At 39.8% G+C, this 20,022-nt stretch overlaps 1 protein-coding gene across 1 annotated transcript in view; it reads left to right on the forward strand.

Moving 5' to 3' along the window:
- ANO2 (anoctamin 2) overlaps positions 1–20,022 on the forward strand; it is a 150,091-nt gene that overhangs the window by 115,779 nt on the left and 14,290 nt on the right. The window contains exons 16-20 of the mRNA XM_030960274.1: positions 2,929–3,130; positions 6,847–6,958; positions 8,175–8,232; positions 9,092–9,192; positions 16,593–16,741. Of these exons, the coding sequence (XP_030816134.1) occupies positions 2,929–3,130; positions 6,847–6,958; positions 8,175–8,232; positions 9,092–9,192; positions 16,593–16,741 (622 nt within the window). The remainder of the gene's footprint in view (positions 1–2,928; positions 3,131–6,846; positions 6,959–8,174; positions 8,233–9,091; positions 9,193–16,592; positions 16,742–20,022) is intronic.

A 20,022-nucleotide genomic window follows, 5' to 3' on the forward strand; every position in this document is an offset into this window, starting at 1 on the left:
AATTTTCACATCTGTTTCTAAGCAGTTTAATCCTGGATGGACTAGTTCAGCTATTCAGGGAAGAAACTGCCATAACACAGGGGAAGGATGGCCAGAGGGAATGTTGGCAATGACAACAAACCCCACAGTGGGCACCTGAACAAATGGTGGCCTGCCTGATCAAGAATCTGGGCAGAAGAGGTATTTTCAGGAATGAGAGAAATGCTGTGAAGACACAGAAACCATTCCCTCTCAGTGACTGTCTGGGGAATGAGAACTGTGCTCACAGTAACTGTGCAGTCCTACAGGCCCTCCTCAATTTTCTCTTCTTGCTAGATGCACAGATAATGAAGACTCCTAAAGGAGTATTTTTCCATCTGTGTCTAAGCAGATGTTTAAAAGCAGCTGAGCAACTGAGAGTTTCTGAAGCCCTGGTGCTTTTGCAAAGAAAATATTTTTGTTCTTTAAACAAATAAGCCTTTTTTTTACATCTTGCTATGGCATTGCACGGATTTGAAAAGGTTGCTACTCTCTCATCCTCCAGTAATGTTCCTTGGGGTAAGGGATCCCTAAAATCCTTTGATCAGGTTCAAGTTCATTGAACTTTCATGATCTGAAATTTTCTCTTTTTTCTGTTTAGTGTGGATTGTTCTTGACTCTTCTTCCTGTACTGTTAAGATATAATTCCTAAGTGGGAATTCATGATGGAGAGAGGTGTGTATGGAGGCTCAGGGGCCTCATCAGCTCCAGAATGAGGCATCCAATTTCTGATTTTCCTTGTCCACCACCATAATGAAAAAAATTGCAAAGAAATCCAGGGGAAAAAAACAGGAAGACAGTATCAGGAAGATGATTAAGAAGGCGGAATCTGTTGCTCAGATTAAGAAAAAGAAAGGAGCTTAAGGTGTCTGTAGAGGTGGAAGGTGAAGTAAATTAATACCAGGTGGCGCTGGTTTGTTTTCTTTGTTGGGGATTTTACTTTCTACTCTAGTGATTGTAATGGGGAAGCAAGGAAAAATTTATGGTTCTTGTGTTCCTGCACCCCTTCTGTCACAGCAAGGTAGTTCAGCATGAATGTGATTTTTTTTTTGTCTGTTCATTTGGTAGGTAAGTCAAAAGAAAAATAGATATAGAAACTAGAAATGTTTCCTTGACACAATGAAAACTACAAAACCAAAGGAAATAATACTTTATGTAATTTGAAAAATTTTCACTTAAACTGTTTCAGGTTCAGGCTTTTATCATTCAACCTACATTTCATTTAAAATTAATGAGACAGTTCTTTAAAAAGTAAAATTAGATGTTTTACTAGGTCTAACTATTACTATTTGCTGACAAAACATATTTGACAATTTCATCTGAAAACTCCAGGAGTTTCTCCAAATAATTAATTCTTAGTATGTTTACTAGTTCTTCATAAAAGTGTGCCCAGTTTTCACCTTCAACCTTTAATAATTTAACTCTGATTCTTGTTGTGGTTCTTTTGCAATAGTTCCTTTTCATGCAACAACCTTCCCCTGCATACAGGAATTCAATAAACTATTGCTGGATCATTAAAATGAATTGTTAAATTTCCTTAAATCCGTGTTTTGAATCTGGACCCCTAGGCCCATTTTAGTAATTGCAGTAGTTTAATCTTTCACACTGAGGTAGTCTCTTTCATCTGATGATCTCAAGATGTTTTACCTAAAATAATGAATGTACACTGGAATTCTTGCTAAAGGCAAAAATGAAAGGGAAGAATGTACCTTCTCCCCCTTTTGTGCTGTGATGACGAAAATTTGCTATTTTTATTATTGTTTTAATGATTTCTTTTTCATTGTGGATTGCTTTGGATTATTTTTTTAACGGAATACCACAACCCTGTGAAATTCAAGTTCTTCTTGCGGGAACTTGATCTTAAGTAGCAGGGCCAACTTTCCTCATCTCATGGGTCAAAGCTGGCCCACGAAGAATGCCAGGGATACCAAGTGATTTCTGGGACACAAATGTAAAGTGAAGCCCTAATAACCCTGCTTAGGTCAGCCTTAAAGGAATAATAACAGGGGAATAATAACTTTAATTTGTAACTTAGCACTTCTGCTGTGCACAGGTGAAGCTGTTTGAGCCAGTAAAGCCCATTCACCTGACTGCACATAAATACAGGCCTTTCAGTCCAAGCCATCTGAATCTATTGTCAGATAAAAGATCTTACTTAATTCCTGCTTTTGAACCCAAATTTCGCTGCATGAATGATGTGTGTAGCTTTAATCAGAATGGACATGCCCATCTGCAGGAATCCATGGAATGAGTATAAAAGGATCACAGATTGGTTTGGGTTGAAAGGGTTATTTAATTCTAACTCCCTGCCAGGGGCAGGGAGGCCGCTCACTGGATCAGGACACTCAGGGCCCCATCCACCCTGGCCTTGGTCTCTTCCAGGAATGGGATAGCCACAGCTGCTCTGGGCAACCTGTGCCAGGGCCTCAGCACCCTCACAGGAAGAATTTCTTCCTAATATCTCACAAAAAAAGTCCTCTTTTGGTTTAAAACCACCCTCCCTTTTTTTACCACTACCTGCCCATGTAAAAAGTCACTTTCCCTCCTTTTTATAAGCCTCTTTTAGATGATGAAAGGTGGCATAAGATCTCCCTGAAGCCTTCTCTTTTCCAGGCTAGACAACTCTCTCAACTCTCATCCAACTCTCTTCACATGAGAGATGCTGTGAAGCATCCAGCCCTCTGGTCATCTTGTGTCAGTTGAATTGTTGTGCCAGTTTGGAACGGTGCATCAATTTCCTTATTTCTTATTTATGCCCTTGTTTGGAGAGCCTTTTATTTCGATCACCTGCATGTTGTCACCTTGCACTAAGAAACAGCCCTATGATGCCAATTCATGGAACACACTCAACCTCCCAGCTAAAGCTTCTGTTTCCAGGCTAAACTAATCCATGTGTTAATTTGTTTGCAGATCATGCTGGCATTTTCAGCAGTGTTTGGTATCATTGTGTACCGAATCACGACAGCAGCAGCCTTGTCCTTCAGCACAAACGAGACAACCAGGTCCAATGTTCGAGTGACTGTGACTGCCACTGCTGTCATCATTAACCTTGTGGTAGTCCTCATCCTCGACGAAATTTATGGAGCTGTGGCCAAATGGTTGACAGAAATTGGTAAAACTCCTCGCCACATTCCTCATTAATGCATGTATTGACACCAGGGGGTGCAAGGAGGGTCCAGGAGGAGTATTTCCTCTTGGACGGGGCCTGTGAAATCACTCAGGCCTGTGAAGGTATCTCTTTAAGCTAAGAGCTGCAGAAAGTCAGTGAGTTGCTTAAAAAATGTTGATGGCTCTGACAAAGTTACATTTATGTTGTTTCTCTGATGAAAGTTTTAACTATTTCCTTACTGCTCAAATGATTTTTTGGTTCCATTTTGGGGGCATGTCTGGGCTGGACTTTTTATTAATGATTTTTACTGCAGTTAGTGGTTGGACTTGAAAAGTTTATTTTAAACATCAAAATATTGTTGCAAGCCTGGCTATTTATTTCTTTTGAAGAGAAGTAATTCCTTTGACTCCTATAGAGCTTTAGGCCTAAAGTATTGATTTGTTATATACATTAGGTTAAAGATGTTTACTAATAGGGATTTAGGCCGGGCTTTATTTTATTATATAAATTAGACCAAGGATGTTGACTGATAGCACCTTTACATGAGGTTATTCTTCAGACCTCTCTTTCTTCTCAATTTCTTAAAACACTTTTAAATTCACAAATGAAAACATCTCTTTCAGTCCTATTTTTGGACGAACATTACAAACTACAGTTTTGCAGTTGTTAGAGGTCCAAGCCTGAATTGTGGAAGTATGATCCTGTTTAGAATAAATTCCTAAAGTATTTGAAAGAAATTAAGACAAAGCAATTAATTTTCACAAATTGTCACTTTGGTGGGTTCATTTGTTTATTTCTGTTTTGCACCAGGCTTTGGGCAGATTGTAACAGGGTTACACAAATGGACTCTGTTCTAGTAGCATAAATGAGCTCAGGCTCACTGTTCAGGCCAAAATTGTACCCAGATTTTCAGCTTTCACATGAGTGACAGACTGCTAACTGTGTGTGACCTGATCAATTCTGTTCACTGCACCTGCCCAGGTAAGAAAGGCCACAGATGTTAAGGAATGACACAGCTCTATGGAAAGAGTAGGAAAAGATAAAGATGAGATTTCTCCAGCAGCTTCTAGGCAGGAGCTGGGAAGTGCTAGGCACTGCCATGGCCTCTCTTTGGGAAGCGCAGGAGAAAAATCTCTCTCTTTGAAATATGCACCATGCTGAACTGTGAAAGAAACAACAATTTCGTACTTGCTGATTATTGCTCCCTTGTCACTTTGCATTTAATTCTAATCCTGTCATTATTAGGGCAGCATTCCTAACCAATCATCAGATGTTTTGTTTAAGAAGGATCCAGTCAGAATAATCTCTAGTGCTACAAATTACATGAGTTAGAAAGTTCACTCAGGCAGCTTTCTCCAGTGCTAGGCTCAGATGCCAAATGTAATCAAAATGTTTAAAAATATTATAATTCATGCATGCTGATAAATGTTGCTTAACTTGTGAACTCTCATTACTGAAAGGAGAAAAACATACTCAATTCTCATTTCACACTGCACTTAATCCACAAGCTGAAGAACATAGTTGTTGGGCTGAAGGAGTAGCTCTTGACAGCATAAGTTTCTATTCCTGGCCCAAGTACACTCGAATCTCTGTTCAGGTAAAAAATGACATCTGTAAGCACAAGAATAACACTGATAGCAATTGGGTTAATCATAGGATCACAGTCATGCATATGCCTCAATACCTCCTCAGTCAGGAGGAAAAGAGTAGGAGTTTTGTTGTTATCAATACAGAGAGCTCGTACACCGTGGAGCAAGACTCCTGTGGGCCCAGCGGAGTGGGGCACTGATGCCCCTTTATCACAGATCAGACCAGCCAAAGTGTAGATGGTATCCAGCTATTCCCAGGAAGAACAGATTATCTTCAGTAATCAGGTGGTGCCAGACAAGATTTACAGTTCACTTGTAACTCAGGACCACCGAATGGGTTGGGTTGGAAGGGACCTTGAACCTCACCTCGTTCCAAGCCCCTGCCATGGGCAGGGACACCTTCCACTAGCCCAGGTTGTTCCCAGCCCCATCCAACCTGCCCTTGGACAGTTCCAGGGATGGGGCAGCCACAGCTGCTCTGGGCAACCTGTGCCAGGGCCTCACCAACCTCAACGCTTCCTTGAGGCCAAGGAAGAACCAGTGAAATGGGGACAAAATCAAAACTACTTGTGTTTGTCCCTTGCAAAGGCAACAGCTCCTTCAGAGAGCTAAAGCCCATTCCACCCTTAGCTCAACTCATCCTCCACCTGCAAATTCCAGCTGCCTAATTTTGGCATAACTACCCACCGCCAAGTGTTTCATTTTTTTGGGATGAGGGAGTTTTCTCTGTTACAAATGCACCTATTCTGGCTGAATGCATTTCTCATGCAGCACACCCGACAGGCTGGAGGACAAATTCTACACATGCCTCTACAGCTATGGTATAGGATGTCTGAGGGAGCCTCTGGGACCATATATGGTGTGTAAATGTTCATCTAGAGGCTGAGCTCATCCATGGAGGGGGTGGTTCTCTGTAAGGCAGGGTTTAGGATTTTTCTCCCTCAAATGAAAAGTTGCACTGCTGTTATTCAATATTCCTGCTGCCCTGAGCCTTTCTCTTGCAGATCTATTCAGTGTATGGGATCACCTACAAATTGTTTGAAGGTTTAACTAAGCTTTTTTATACTTACAGGTGGGTTATGCCATAGGGCTCATCAGGTTGCGCACTGATCTTTTATGAAAATGTGGTTGAAAGTATCACAAAGAAAGTCAGGCTGTGAGGGCTCATTAGGCTTTTCTTTTCCTTTAGTGCAAAAATAATTATGCAGCTTTTTTAAGAAAAGACACTCCAAAACAACAGCAAAGCAAACAGAACACTCAAACTGTGCCTGAAACAAAACTGTACAAATACAGCAGTATTTTTAATGAAGTCCTTAAGCCAGAGCTCTGGATCTCCTTATTATTCCACACTTTCTTTGTGCCACAGAAGTTCAGCCAAGAATGATAAATTTACTCATAAAATTATCTTCTCTCACATTAGATACAGCTCAGGATGAGCAGAGAAATGCAAGTGTTTCACCCACATAAAATCTTTAAAAAATGATCCTACCATCAGTTTGAAAAACCTGTGCTTTCTGCTGCCAGAAAATTTCCACAGAAATTGAAAAAATAAATCTGGGAACATAATGAATACTGAAAATATTTTAAAAAAGAAATATTGAAATACAGAACACATGTAGTGAATTGGTAACAAAAACGTGCCATTATTTTTGCACTTAATTCACTTAATACCTTATTCAAAAATGTATTTAGTCTTGTATTTAGCATTAAACATTTCAACAATCTCACCAGAGAAAAGAAGGGTTGTGGACTACAAGTTAAGGATGCTTTTAAGGTGTTTTTTTTTCTGGCTGAAAGTCTTTGTACTTTGGTTTCAACATTCCTCAACCGAGAATATGAATGTTTTGTTATTTTAGTTGTGTAACTGTGTAGCAGATATACTCGTGTATGTTAATATCCATATACACAGCAGAGTAATTTATACTGCTTTTGCTTTGTGGAATTGAATATCTCTGGAAATCAGGTCTCAGTGACAGACCTAGTGGCTTTGGTACAAATTAGAGGTACAAAAGAAAAATTAATATAAGCCCAAAGTTTGAAGTTTGGGGGTTTTTTGTACATGTTTGGGGATTCAGGGATTTTTATATTACTTACTGATTCAATTCTCTGGTTTGCTTTTTTTTCCCCCAGAAATACCAAAAACAGAGAAAACTTTTGAGGAAAGACTGATTTTGAAGGCATTCCTGCTGAAGTTTGTGAATTCTTATGCATCAATTTTTTATGTTGCCTTTTTTAAAGGAAGGTAGGATAAATATCCTTTATATATATGTATTTCTGTATATGCATTTTTATATAAGGTGTCTATATTAGTGGATCTGTGTATAAAAATGGGCACAAAGGCCTGGGAGTGGTCATCTTTGCCAGGTCTGAGGAAATGTCTTTGACAGGTTTATCTAAAGTTAATAATTCATTTTGGTTTTTTAAAAAAGTGTAGTTTTTATAATGAACGGTGGTGCTTACAGGCTTTAACTTTCCACAGTTTAACAAATTTTCCTTGAAGCATCATTTGGCAAAGAAAGGTCTTCCTATTTAATTTAAAATTATGGACCTCTTTTTTCTATTACTTTCACATTATTTTGCATTATTCTCACATATCAAATTAAGAAATGACTACAGTCAACTGGCAAGTGAAGTGATTGACCAAAAAGCTAATTCAGCTGTCCTGCTAAATAAGTGTGACTTCCTATGGGCTCAAAATCCTTTTATTTTGGGACCCAGTCATCCACATGCTTTTGAATGGGAAGCTTAAAATTATTCTTTGCTAAAACTTTGGCCAAAAAAAAAAGTTTAAAACATCCTCTGGATTCTGTTTACGATCATTTTGCTCTTCCTTTTGGGGGCTGTAAAATTTTTTAATCTCTAGTCTTCACTAATCCTATCCAGCACCTTTCATTTGAGGATGAATGATGCATTTTGCCAGCAGCTGCAAATATTGTAAGACACCAATGAAAAAAAGTCACCAAATTCTCTCTTTTTTTAACCATATTTTTGTGTTGTATGGTTCGAATAAAGTCAATATCATTGTTTCTCCTGGTGTAGCCAGAAGAGTCTTGATTGTGTACAGATGTATAAATAATTCCATTCAGGGCATTATTCACATGTAAGAGAATGTGAATTAGGATATGTGTCCCCAGGTTTATTTGCCATCTCTAATCAAGTGAGGTGTTTTTAATTATATTGTTTTACCACTGAAAAATATTTATTAAAATTATTTTATCCAGATGTAGTAGAAAATAATTTATAGAGGCCTATTTCTTTGAAATAATCAAAGCTGAATAGATGCTGAGCCCTTGAAAATTCATGTTTAAGAAGCAACTTCTGAAATATTTTGACTAATGCAAATGAACAATCTTGATTTCAAAGTTAACTTATTTTTGTGTTTTTATATTAAATCATGGTGTCAATATTAGCTTATTTTTCTGTTTTTATTCTAGTTTATATATTATTTTTGCTTTTAGGTTTGTTGGCCGTCCTGGTCATTATGTGTATGTGTTTGAAGGTTACAGGATGGAAGAGGTAAGTACATATGAAATTCAAATTACAAATAAAATCCTCTACACAAAGAAATATGTGTACCATGTTCAGTGGACTACAGACAACAGGGGAAAAATAGAAAACACATGTTAAAATAAGAGGTTAAATCTTCAACTTGAATAAACAAAACCCAGGCTGCCCATCTAAGGAAACTTTATATTCTTTCTTTCTGCAGTTTTGACTGTTTCATGGTCTTTCTTAGGTGAAGCTTCACCATTTCTGTGCTTTATTACTGGGCACTAAGGCACAAACATTCCATGGTTTGGTTGAGGCCTTCAGGAAGTGTGAATCTGGCTTCCCATTCTGCAGATCGCTGAAAGCTTGGCAAATTCAATAGCTTAAAAACCTGGAGCCATTTTGTGCTAAACTTATAAACATTTATTTTTTTTAAATCCCCTCATGAAGGGGATTGCTGCTGTGGGTATTCCCTTGAAAGCTGAGAGATGTACTCAAGGTTTGACAGTAAAGCTGACATAAGAGTCTTTACAAGATTGAAGGTTTTCTTTCCCCCCCTGGAGACATCAGGTTGGAAGAGTATCGGTGATCCTGCATTATGGTTATTACATTGATTATATAGTAAATATTTTTAAAGGAAATATAGGAGACCCAGGGCACCGTGAGTTGTTTCAGAGCTCTGCATATTTTCCATAATGAAGTTTAATGAGAGGAGATGAAATACCTTGTCAAACACAGATTTGAAGTAATCAATGAGCTCCGTGATCCCAAAAAAAGTGGTGGTAGGGACAGTGGGCACATGGAGACACCGGCAGTTCTCCCAAGTGGATATTTTTAAACTAATTCTCTAAATCCCTTCACACTCTCTGGTTTTGTTTAATTGCAGTGTGCTCCAGGAGGGTGTCTGATGGAACTCTGCATTCAGCTGAGCATCATCATGCTTGGAAAGCAACTGATTCAAAACAATCTCTTTGAAATTGGAATCCCGTATGTATCCTGGCCTTTTCCATTATATGTTATTCCTATGGCACAGTAAATCAAAGCCTTGATCCCTATTCAGATAAATGGGACTTTTGCCACTCCCTTCAGTGGGTTCTAATTGAATGTGATGATAAATCACATTTTGGTTGCGGTGAAATGATCTGGTTGTATTTTATGTTGAATAATTTGCTATATCTTCACTAAATGGCTTAAAGAAAATGATGGAATATATGAAATAATTTATTTAAATTAATTTTAGAAACCAGAGAAAACAGGTAAGGTATGATAGATCTCCTGGGAGTTTTCAGAGAAGCTTTCAGGACAGCAGCATTGAATACAAATTAGCACAAAGTGGAGGGGAGATATCGTGGGGGAAAGCAATAGCCCATAAAAAATGTTAAAATCTATTACTTGATCTATGACTATTTTATGGGTTTGGGGATGAAATCCACACATTTCCAAGGTGCCTTTATGTCATTCTGGGATGATGCAGGAGCAAGCAGAGATACTGACAGCTCAGTGCCTTTCTGCCATGTACTGCTTCAGTGCTCAGTTCCCTGCTCCAAATACAGCAGGAAAAATCACCAGTGCCAAGGGGATCTTCAGGCACTGAGAATCCACTGAAAAAGTCCTGCTTCTGCGTCTTGGGAGGTTTGCTTCATGGTGGCAGTGGCCTGTGAAATGTTGGAGATGAAGAGTCAGGTTTAGACATCTCAGCTCCACCAAAATGAGGCAGAATCTTCCAACTCTGGTGTCAGCAGCTTTCAGGTCACATGCATAAGGCCATGATGATGCTAACTAGAAATAAAGAAGAGTGATTCTTAAAATATATGAAATACATTTCAAATGAGCCCTTTTCCTCCCTTTTCTCAGCAAGAACATTTTTTTCTTGCAAGGATTTTAAATAGAGAGAGAGAAAAAAATTCCCAAACAAATCAGATGTATATTATGGATGGTTTCATTATTCTTGTGTCAGCGTTTAATAGGAAGGCCTGTTTTGTGTCTGCATCTCATTGAGTTTACATTTTATTTTGAGAAAAGGGTGATAAATCATTCCCAAAATATCTGACATGTTGAAGGCTTAAAGCTTTCTCAGTGTAAACCTGCTGTAATTTGTTTCTCATCTTCCAAAAACGTACTGCTACTGGACTTTTTAAATGGGAATTTTATGATGTTACAAATACTGTATTTATTATTTTTGACTCATGAAAGCATAGGTTGATCTAGTCCAAACAGAAAGTCATGTCCAATTATTTTTAATTTCCCTCCCTTTGGTGTAAGAATGTCATAATTTCATCTAATTTTTCTCCCTCAGATCTGCTCCCCCACCCTTCATTTAACAAACTGTGGTGGCCTCAGTTTTTAAAACTGTTTGAAAACAATCATCTTTCATCGTCCCCTTCCTAGATAATTACCTCATTTCAGTCACAGGGCTATCTTGTCATATTGGAATAAACATATCTGCTTTTCTTTGCTTGTCTGCATTCCCAAGAAAATTGTGTGTGTGTCTGTAGGGTTCGGCCCTTCTCCCCGGACCTATTTGCACCAGAAGAATAACTGAGCACATAATTAAATCAGAGTTAGCCTCCTGTTCCTGAATGTACCGCTGTACTGGTTTGGGCTGGTTCCTCAAGGGTACCAGCAGCTGCATTTTTCATTCCCCCTTGCCTTGTGCCTCTTTGGAGGGACTGAGAGTCGGGGTGAATAACACAGATTCTTCCATTGGCTCCCTGTATTTTCACTGTGGTCAGAGTCCAGGTGCTGCCACCAACCTTCTCCATGTGGAGAGACAGAAGAGGATATCATAAATGGTGATTTGGTCCTCAGAATCTGGTGCTGTCTCGTGCGCATCTGTAACATGGAAGCACCTCTCTGCTGAGTTATCTGATGACTCTCATCAAAAAACATTTTCTTCCTCACTGAAGTCTTAGGATTTCAAGGCTTTTTTCAGGAAATCTTTTAATTTGATTCACCAAAAAACCCAAGGCGTATTAGGTGATTTGCAGAAATCACAAATCCCGTTTTCTTCTCTTTCTCCTCAAAAACTACTGCTAAGTAGATGATGCAAGCAACAGCCATCCTTTATGTGCCTAGAACCCCAAACTGGAAAGAATTGGGAGGCATCTTTCCATGTCTTCATTATGCTTTATCCATGGTCAGTACTGGGTGAGGAGGGAAAATTCAGATGGCAGCCCTGCATTTTTTGGGGACACATCCTTGCTTTTCCTTCAATGTTTCTGTAGAAACTGCTGCTGCAGCTATGATAGATATAATTGCTGATCTCCTGAACCTTGCATGATTTCTTTTTTAAATTTCTGCACCCAGCTATAGCAAACCAGCTAGGTAAATGCAACAAGATTTGAATTATAGAAAACTAAGCCCTCTTGAACTGAAATGTGTGTTCTGCGGGGCTGGAATGCACAAGTTTAACAGATGTAAATATGCCAAAGTTCACTCAGATGTGTCACATACCATCATTCTTTTACTGTTGCCATAGGAATTGACCCTAAAAGGCTGCAGGGCTTGAAAGCCTTAACCGAGAGTTCTTTTAAGACCCTTTTTATTCAGTTCTGTTTTTTTTCTGAACTTACTGAAAAAAAACCCATCCATGTGGTTATTTTATTACTCTCTGTTTTTGACCTTGGTGTTAAACCCTTAGGGTGAAATCCTGGCCCTATTGAAGCAAACAGCAAAACTATTGAATTTAGTGAGGCCATGGTTGTGGCCCTTCTATTCAGCATCAATTTCCATCACTTCCTTCAAAATATAATTAAATATGCTGGATGACAATACCAAGAGTTAATGAAATCCATTTAAATACACCCCTTCATAGCTGTTATCTCTTATGTTGTTTTTCACCTTTACTAAATTATTCTTAATTAAAGGTTTGGGTGGGGGTTTTTGCCTTTTTTTTTTCTTTTCCTGTTTTTTATTGTTGTTTTCCTCTGATTGAGAAACAACTGAAACTTGTAGAATCCAAGATATCTGAGTGTGCCAAGGAAGCATGGCTGTACCAAAAATTTGTGTGAGAGCAAGAAATTTAGATACTTTTGTACTTCCTCTTCTTCCTTCTTGTGCCTGTGAATGTGAGAAGGTGTTTCTTTATGTCAACTGACTGTAGGAATTTGACTGAAGGAAGGCCTGGATCTTCAGTGTTCCTTCCCAAAAGCAGGAAAGGAAATTACAGGGAAGGACACAAGAGTCTGGGTCAGTGCTCTTCCTTCTGTCCAGATACAAGTGCTCCAGCTACTCAACCTAGCAATCTTTTCTGTTTAGCTTTCTCTCTGCACCTTTTTCCATTATCCTACAGATCAAAAAGCATCAGTGGGAAGGAGAGCGTTAAAACCCCGCCTGTTATAAATAATCCTTTGTTCCTGGCAGCTGGATTCTAGGGGCTTTCTGTCTTTTCATGTAAAACCTCCACATGCATTTCTGTTCTAGCAAGTATTCATAGAATCATGAAATCACAGAATGGTTTGGTCTGGAAAGGAACCTTAAAGATCTCCCAGTTCCAATCCCCTGCCATGGGCAGGGACACCTCCCACTATCCCAGGTTGCTCAGAGCCCCATCCAATCTGGCCTTGGACAGTTCCAGGGATGAGACAGCCACAGCCTATCTGGGCAAACTGTGCCAGGGCCTCTCCATCCTCACAGAAAGGAATTTCTTCCCAATATCCCATGTAAACCTGCTTTCTGTCAGTGTGAAGCCATTCCCCCTTTCCCTGCACTCCATCACTTTCAATAGTCTATTTCCATCTTTCCCACAAGTTTCCTTCAGGCATTGGAAGACTCAATTAAGTCCCCTTGGAGCCTTCTTTATTCCAGGCTGAACAATCCCAATTGTACAGCCACTGAAGACACAAACACTTGTGCCAACAAAGCAATTTTCCTGCATCTGTTCTCTTTCAGCCTGCCCTCCGGATGCCCCACCTCTTCAGCCTCTATCCATTCCACTCTCACTCACACCACAATTTTTTGTTTTTTCCCAGTCATCATCATTCTTTCCCCTAGATCCCCCAAATCCAGCTGCTTCTTCTTACTGTATCAAAAGACAAACTGTTGAATCATCTCTCTGATTTTTGAAAAGGAGCCTTCATCTAATCACCATGTGCTTACAGCCCAGCCAGGATCGCTTGGAGCTTGATTTCTCTCTTTTCATCATATTTTTTTCTCAAAATCTTGAGGGTTATTGACAGGTAGTGATTTTATGCTCACTTCAGATGCTTGTTAACGTGCATAATGCAGTGCTTATTGGTTATACTGGGAATTACAATCAGCATAATTCAACCATGTTCCCACCTCTTACCTAATACAATAATTTGGTGCCAATCCCCTCTGAGAAGCTGCAGTGGCATTTTTAACTCCTCTAGACACAGCCTGACAAAACCATGGTAATTTTCTTTCTTTCTCATCCTGCATTGATTCTTCTCACATTCTGTTCAGTTTCCTTAAGGGTGCACCTTGCTTTTGGACATTCCCTGGCAAAACAACCAGAAATAATGGCTATTCTACAGCTCTACAGTTTTCCCTCTTTGCCCAGATCTGTGTGGAATCATGAAACATTGCTGCATGAGCCTCTTCAGCACAAAGCTTCTGGGACACTCATCCTGATTGGGCCAGCTTACCACTTCCTCACTGTGGGGGGCTGCCCAGTAGGAAAAAAATCAGAAGCTAAAAGAACTCTTTTTCTGTCAATTTTCTTTAAAAACGTTGATCTGGGTAATTAAGAAACGGGCTTCAAACAAAGGCATTTAAAAAGCATACTCGGTTTTAGCATCACAATCATAAATACAGATAAAGGGTTCTGCAAAACTAATTTTCATTGCCCTATTGCTGCCCATTGCTATGTAGCTGGAGAATAACACCCTGCAAATCCCTCTTCTCTGTTCCTGTAACTTTCTGACACATTTCTGCTTGGTTTCAAACTTCACATGCTTGGATATGACACAAAGGTACTTCTTGTTTTTTGTGGAAAATTTGAAATAATTGGTTTGGCTTGCTTTCAGTCAGTTGATCTTTCAAAAAAAACCCCAAAAAACAAAACAAAACAAAAAAGCCCAAACAAACAAACAAACAAACAGCCATAAAAAGAAGCATGCAGACACTCTTCAAAGCTGAACTCCAAATGGTTAAAGTTGCTGTTCATCATGCCTGGCTTAGAGATAACCAGATGAAAAATTAAAAATTATTCTGAGCAACTGAGCCCTGGATTTGGTGTATTCCCAAATAAACATTAAAACCAACAACAAATTTTTTATTTACTAGATTCTTGTGGGAGATGTGTGTATGTATTAATCTCCAGAACTCGATTCTGTGGTGCTGTAGCTGAAGTATTAGATCACACGGGCACAGATTTCACATCTAAACACACTCAAATTTTATCTCAGCTGCTGCTGTGCTGTGACAACAAGATCATCTTCACTCTCATCTGCCCACAGAAGTGTGAGGGACATATACAGCTTGTATAATTTCATTGGAACAGAAATTAGCATTGTCTGGAATCTATTGTTCACCGTCCTCTGAGAGTCCCTCACATTAGGAAATTAATTGAGATATGTTGGAAGAACATCCTGGGAATTCTTTGATTATTTTAAATCCTGCCCCAGCCTCCTACCCTCTGAATGATACATCACCTCTATCACTGACAAGTTCCCTTGGCTGCCATAAAGGCACAGGGGGAGAAAGGGAATCTAGTGTCTTGAAATGGCTGAGTTGGCATGATGTAGGAGGTAAAAGTCTTTGAAAGGATTAATCTAATTCTGTCTCGTGAAGTATTTTAAACTTACCCCCACCCTTTCATTAAAACTGTGCAATCTGAGTGTCCTGGTTACCAGTAATGCCAAAGCACTGATGATTTTACCGTCAGACTTGGGAGCTACATCTTCCTTCTACCTCAAACAAAACCAAGAGTTGTCCTGTTGATTTCTGAAACTTTATGATCCGGGATCTGAGAGGGCTTGATGCAATCTAGACCTGTTTAAAGAGTGTTTTCCAATCCCAAATTCCTCCATACTGGTGATGAAATGGAATGGGTCTTGTAAACACTGGTAGGTGCAGAAATTCCTCAGTCACTGTGGGAACACAGTGATCCCATGGCTCAGTGCAAATTTAGGAATGAAGCAATAAACTCACACAGCAAAGTCTTTGTTGTGTTTGCCAGCTTTGTTCCTCAGCCTTGCCCTGCTACTGAAGCCAGGGTCCAGGAAAGTGGTTCTGCTTCTCTGGAGGTCCAAAGGAAAACCCCTTCTCCCAAATATTCCTGTATCCAGGCCACACACCTACAGTTCAAAGAGTTTATCACAAGCTGTGTGGGAAGATTTTGTGGGAGAGCCCTGCTTACACTACTGGCAAAACATCATTGGAATTAGTCTGGATTTCCACTCATGGCACATATGTGAAGAACTGTAAAATAGTGACATATATTTTTGTGGAAGATAAATATCATCTGCAAAAGAAAGATATGCAATAAGTATAAATCTGGCTATTTTATGCTAATTTGACTGTATTTTGCTGCCTTGATTATGAAGAAATTCCTCACTCTACTGTGGTTTTCCATGGGAATTTCTCAGTGTATAAAATAGCTTGAAGTTGCTGATGCATGTGTATTTAAAATATCACAGGGGGTGGGGGAACATTGGGAAAACTTTACTCTTCATTAAGAAATAATTCATTTTACTCTAATTTATTTGTCAATGTCATTAAATTGTCATTAAATTTGTATCCCCATTTCAGTGGGACAATGTTTGATATTTCTTTTTCTACTGTCAGTATACATTCTTGCACCCTCTTTTTTGGAAACATCCCATAATCACAGAATGGCCTTGGTTGGAAGGGACCTTGAAGCTCATCCAGTTCCAGCTCCCTGCCATGAGCAGGGACACCTTCCCCTATCCCAGCTTGCTCAGAGCCCCATCCAGCCTGGCATTGAACACTTCCAGGGATGGGGCAGCTGCAGCTTTTCTGTGCAACCCATGAGCATCTGGCAATTTTTTGACATTAAAATTCTATTATACTGGAAGTTCCCAATTTCTCTATTGAGATGAAAGTGTGCCTGTAGTACAAATGTGGAATGAAACCACTACATTTTGCATTTTGTTAAAATAGAGGTACTCACTATGTTGTTCTTGATAGTACTAATTACTAATATTATCTAGGTTCCAGGATCTTCAGGAAGACCCCCTTGGAATATGCATCTAGAGAGAAAAATTATTATAAAGTACTGGATTCAACTCCACTATGTACCTGTCAATAAACAACATCTGAACTTTCCCAGGGTGGTGTAAACTCCCACTGTGATGAACCAAAGTAACACAGGATTAATTTTGTGTTGCTGTGCAGACTTGGGCCAAATCTTTTAGGGGAAAAAAAAAACCAGACTTAGTTCATTCTGAACTTTTGTTCCTCAGGAAGCTCAAGAAGCTCTTTAGGAAGTTGAAGGATGAAAAAACTGAGGTAAAGGAAATGGATACCAACCAATCCAAGCACCCTCAGCAATGGGATCTTGACTACATCTTGGAACCTTTCACTGGGCTGACTCCAGAATACATGGAAATGAGTAAGTTTTCAGAATTTTCTTTCCCTTTCTACAATAACCATGGCTTTACATAGGACTGAATGCCACAAGTGGTCATGAGAGAGGGAGAAAAATACCCCAGCACTTCTGGTTTGCAGAAATTCCATGTGAGCCAGCAGGGCTATGAGACTACAATAGTGCCAACAGAGAAATAATGATGAATCCCAGTATCTGTTAATACTTCTGCTGCCAGATTCCAGTGTTCCCAGCTGAGGAAAGTGCACAGAAACCATTTAGCCACAGAATCAGCAGCTATGGTTAGGCGGGATCTCTGCAGATCAGTTGGTCCAACCTCCTGCTCAAAGCAGGGTCAGCTAGAGGATGTTGATCAAGACTTGTCCACTTGGGTTTTGAGTATTTCCAGGGATGGAGACTCAACAACTTTTCCTGTATTTGATCACCCTTACACCAAGGATTTTTTAATGTTTAAGTTGCCCTCCCTACATTTCCATTGGTGCCTGGTGCCTCTTGTCCTTTCACTGGATGCCCTTGAGAAGGTTTTAGCTCTGTGCTCTCCAACTGGCCACATGGGTAATATCCAATGAGCCTTTTTTTCCTGTGGTACAGCAATCCCAATGCTCTCAGCTTCTCCTTGTTCATCTTAAGGTTTATCTTAATGGCTCTCCAGTGGATTCACTGCAGTGTGTCCATGTCTTTTTTCTACTGGGGAGCACAGGCCTGTACCTGCCCCATGAATAGACCCTGCAGAGGCAGGGAAGGAGAAAGCAGGAATGTTGTGGGTAGGGGAGTAGAAAGGAAAGAAATAATCCAGGCAAACCCAAGCTTTAAGTCACACAAAAATTCAGGGAGAAGCACAATGGACATGGGGTCTAAAACCAGACATCTGGTTAATTATTGAATGTGGCAACTCCTGTTTTAACACAAGTTACTATTCTCAAAATATCTAAAGAGGAACAATTTTGATGGCAAAAAATTAAATACCATATATGGTTTATCTCTCTATACAGAAACAATGTTTGTTTGTAGATATAGTTTATAATTGAATTAAAAATGAATACATTAAAATTTATAGAATGTGGATTTATGTAATTCTATAAATGCCTAAGTGTATACGAGGTATTTTGCATGATGACAGATTTGGGGATGTCTTATTAATATGTTTAGGATCCCAGCCTTGCCCTCTGTAGTGCCATCAAGAATCCCTCACCTCCCATTATCTCCCTCTCAATTGTTCCAACTCACCTTAGGATCTTGTCTGTGTTGTCACTTCTGTTATCTTATCCTCTTCTGCACTTAATGATACTTTGTTGAAAAATTATCCTTTAGGACAATTTTTTTTCCATGAGTTACTTCAGCCCGAGATGATTTTTCTTCCTGTAAACTTTAAGCAAGCCTCTTAACAATTTTTGAAGTTGAACAATGGTAAAAAAAAATAGACTTTTTTTCCTGTAATTTTTTTTTTGTATTTTTGGGCTCAGGAATAACCCAGAAATATCTGTTTTTAACAACCCAAATTTCTTGGTTAGGTAGGTCTAACGACTTTAGTTACCAGTAACATAAATATATACTGGTGTGATGTTTGTCAGCATTGCTTGGGTTTGCTGTCAGTGGCCTTGATTCTGCTACTTGAAAAGTGATGCTCCAATGCTGTGAGTTTGAACATAATTTCCAAAATGCCAGATTTGTTTTAAGGGTTCATTTAAAACCACCTACCCAGGAAGGAAGCAGGTCAGTAGTCTTTCCTTCAATGAAGAAAGTGGCATTTTCCTTACCTGTTTTGACTTCAGAGTACCTCTTGGAACTCCCATGTTTACCCATCTGTATGCTGTCCCTTAGGGAATTGTTTGGGTTATTCTAATTTTAGGAGCAAGTTCTAGAAATTGCCAAGATGAGTCGAGTCATGGCCACTGAAATAAGTAGGTTAATGTGTTTGGTTTTTTTTAAAAAAAAGAAAGAAATGCAGAAGTACCACCACAGGTTGTTAAGGTTTGGAGGTTCCTGTTCCAGAAAAGTAGTCCCCACCCCAAGCCTGCCAGAGCTTGGACAATGCTCTCAGGAATATGGTGGGATTCCTCTCAGGAGTATATGGGGCTGTCCTGTGCAGGGCCAGATGTTGGACTTTGATGGTTCCCTTCCAACTTGGGATATTCTATGATTCTATTCCATGGCTCTGACTTGTACTATCAAGGTTTAAGCTACTGATGTTATAAATCACTAGACACTAAGCCTGTCATTTAGATCAGTCCCTTGTTCCAGGTTCATAAACCGCAGTGAGCTCCTCAGCCTGCAGCCACTCAGGGGTGATTCAGGGAAAATGAAGAGATTAATTATTGGTCTGAACATTTGTTTACAACAGGAGGATGAGCTTCCCAAGTGGAGAAGCCTCACAGTCTGCCAAGCTGTGCCCTGGCTGTGGGATCTGCAGACAAATGTGCAGCAGATGAAAGCCAAGCTGCACCTCCCCAGCCCCAGTTGCTGCCCTGGGTCCATGTCCCTGCTCTCAGCTGTCAGATCCACTGCTCAGACCACCCATGCTGGCAGGAAGCACTTGGTGCGGCTCAGCACTGAACCTGTCAGCTGGGATTGTTGTCAAGGGCATCGTGCTGCAAGAGGATGCTCAGCAGATTATTTATCTATTTCTCTAAGTTTGAGCTGGGGACAGTGGGACGGGAAGCAATGCAGCAGGCCAGAGGAAGATTTTTTTTTCTTCTGAATTGCTTAAAAAGGCAGGGTTACTGGAATGCAAGAAGAGGTATGATATTAAGGAAAAGAGAGAAATCTGGCTGCTGTTTCAGAACTTCTTTCTTAGTTTTCACACTGATTTATTCAGGCAACCTCCCTCAGGCATCAGTGGCAATCTGGAATGAGGCAGCTGAAGGAGGAATTGCAGATGGGGCTTGCTGCTTTTGGGGTTTCCCCATGCAGATGGTGATGGGGTTTCATGCAGAAGCAGGCAGATTACGTATCCAAGTGTGAGTAGTCACTACATTCAGGTTTGTCCTGTTCCCATTTTTAAGGATGGGTGACATCTTTAGCTAAGGCTCTTGCCTCCAAGTCTATCATTCACTAGGCTGTACCCTAATCACAGGCAGTCCTTGCCTTTTTATCCATATATCCAATCTCTTTTACTGATTTCTGTCAAAACCTGGAGTCTGGCCCACTGCCCACATGGCAAATCACACATTCTCTTTGCACTTCGTTATGAAAAAAATTAATCCCATTAAGGCAGCACTTCTCAGAGGGACAGTGCTTGGAGCAGTCTCAGTGTTTTGCAACATGATGTGCCACCGGTAAAGGAGTTA

This window comes from Camarhynchus parvulus, chromosome 1A (assembly GCF_901933205.1).
Source record: "Camarhynchus parvulus chromosome 1A, STF_HiC, whole genome shotgun sequence".
NCBI classification, from domain to species: domain Eukaryota; kingdom Metazoa; phylum Chordata; class Aves; order Passeriformes; family Thraupidae; genus Camarhynchus; species Camarhynchus parvulus.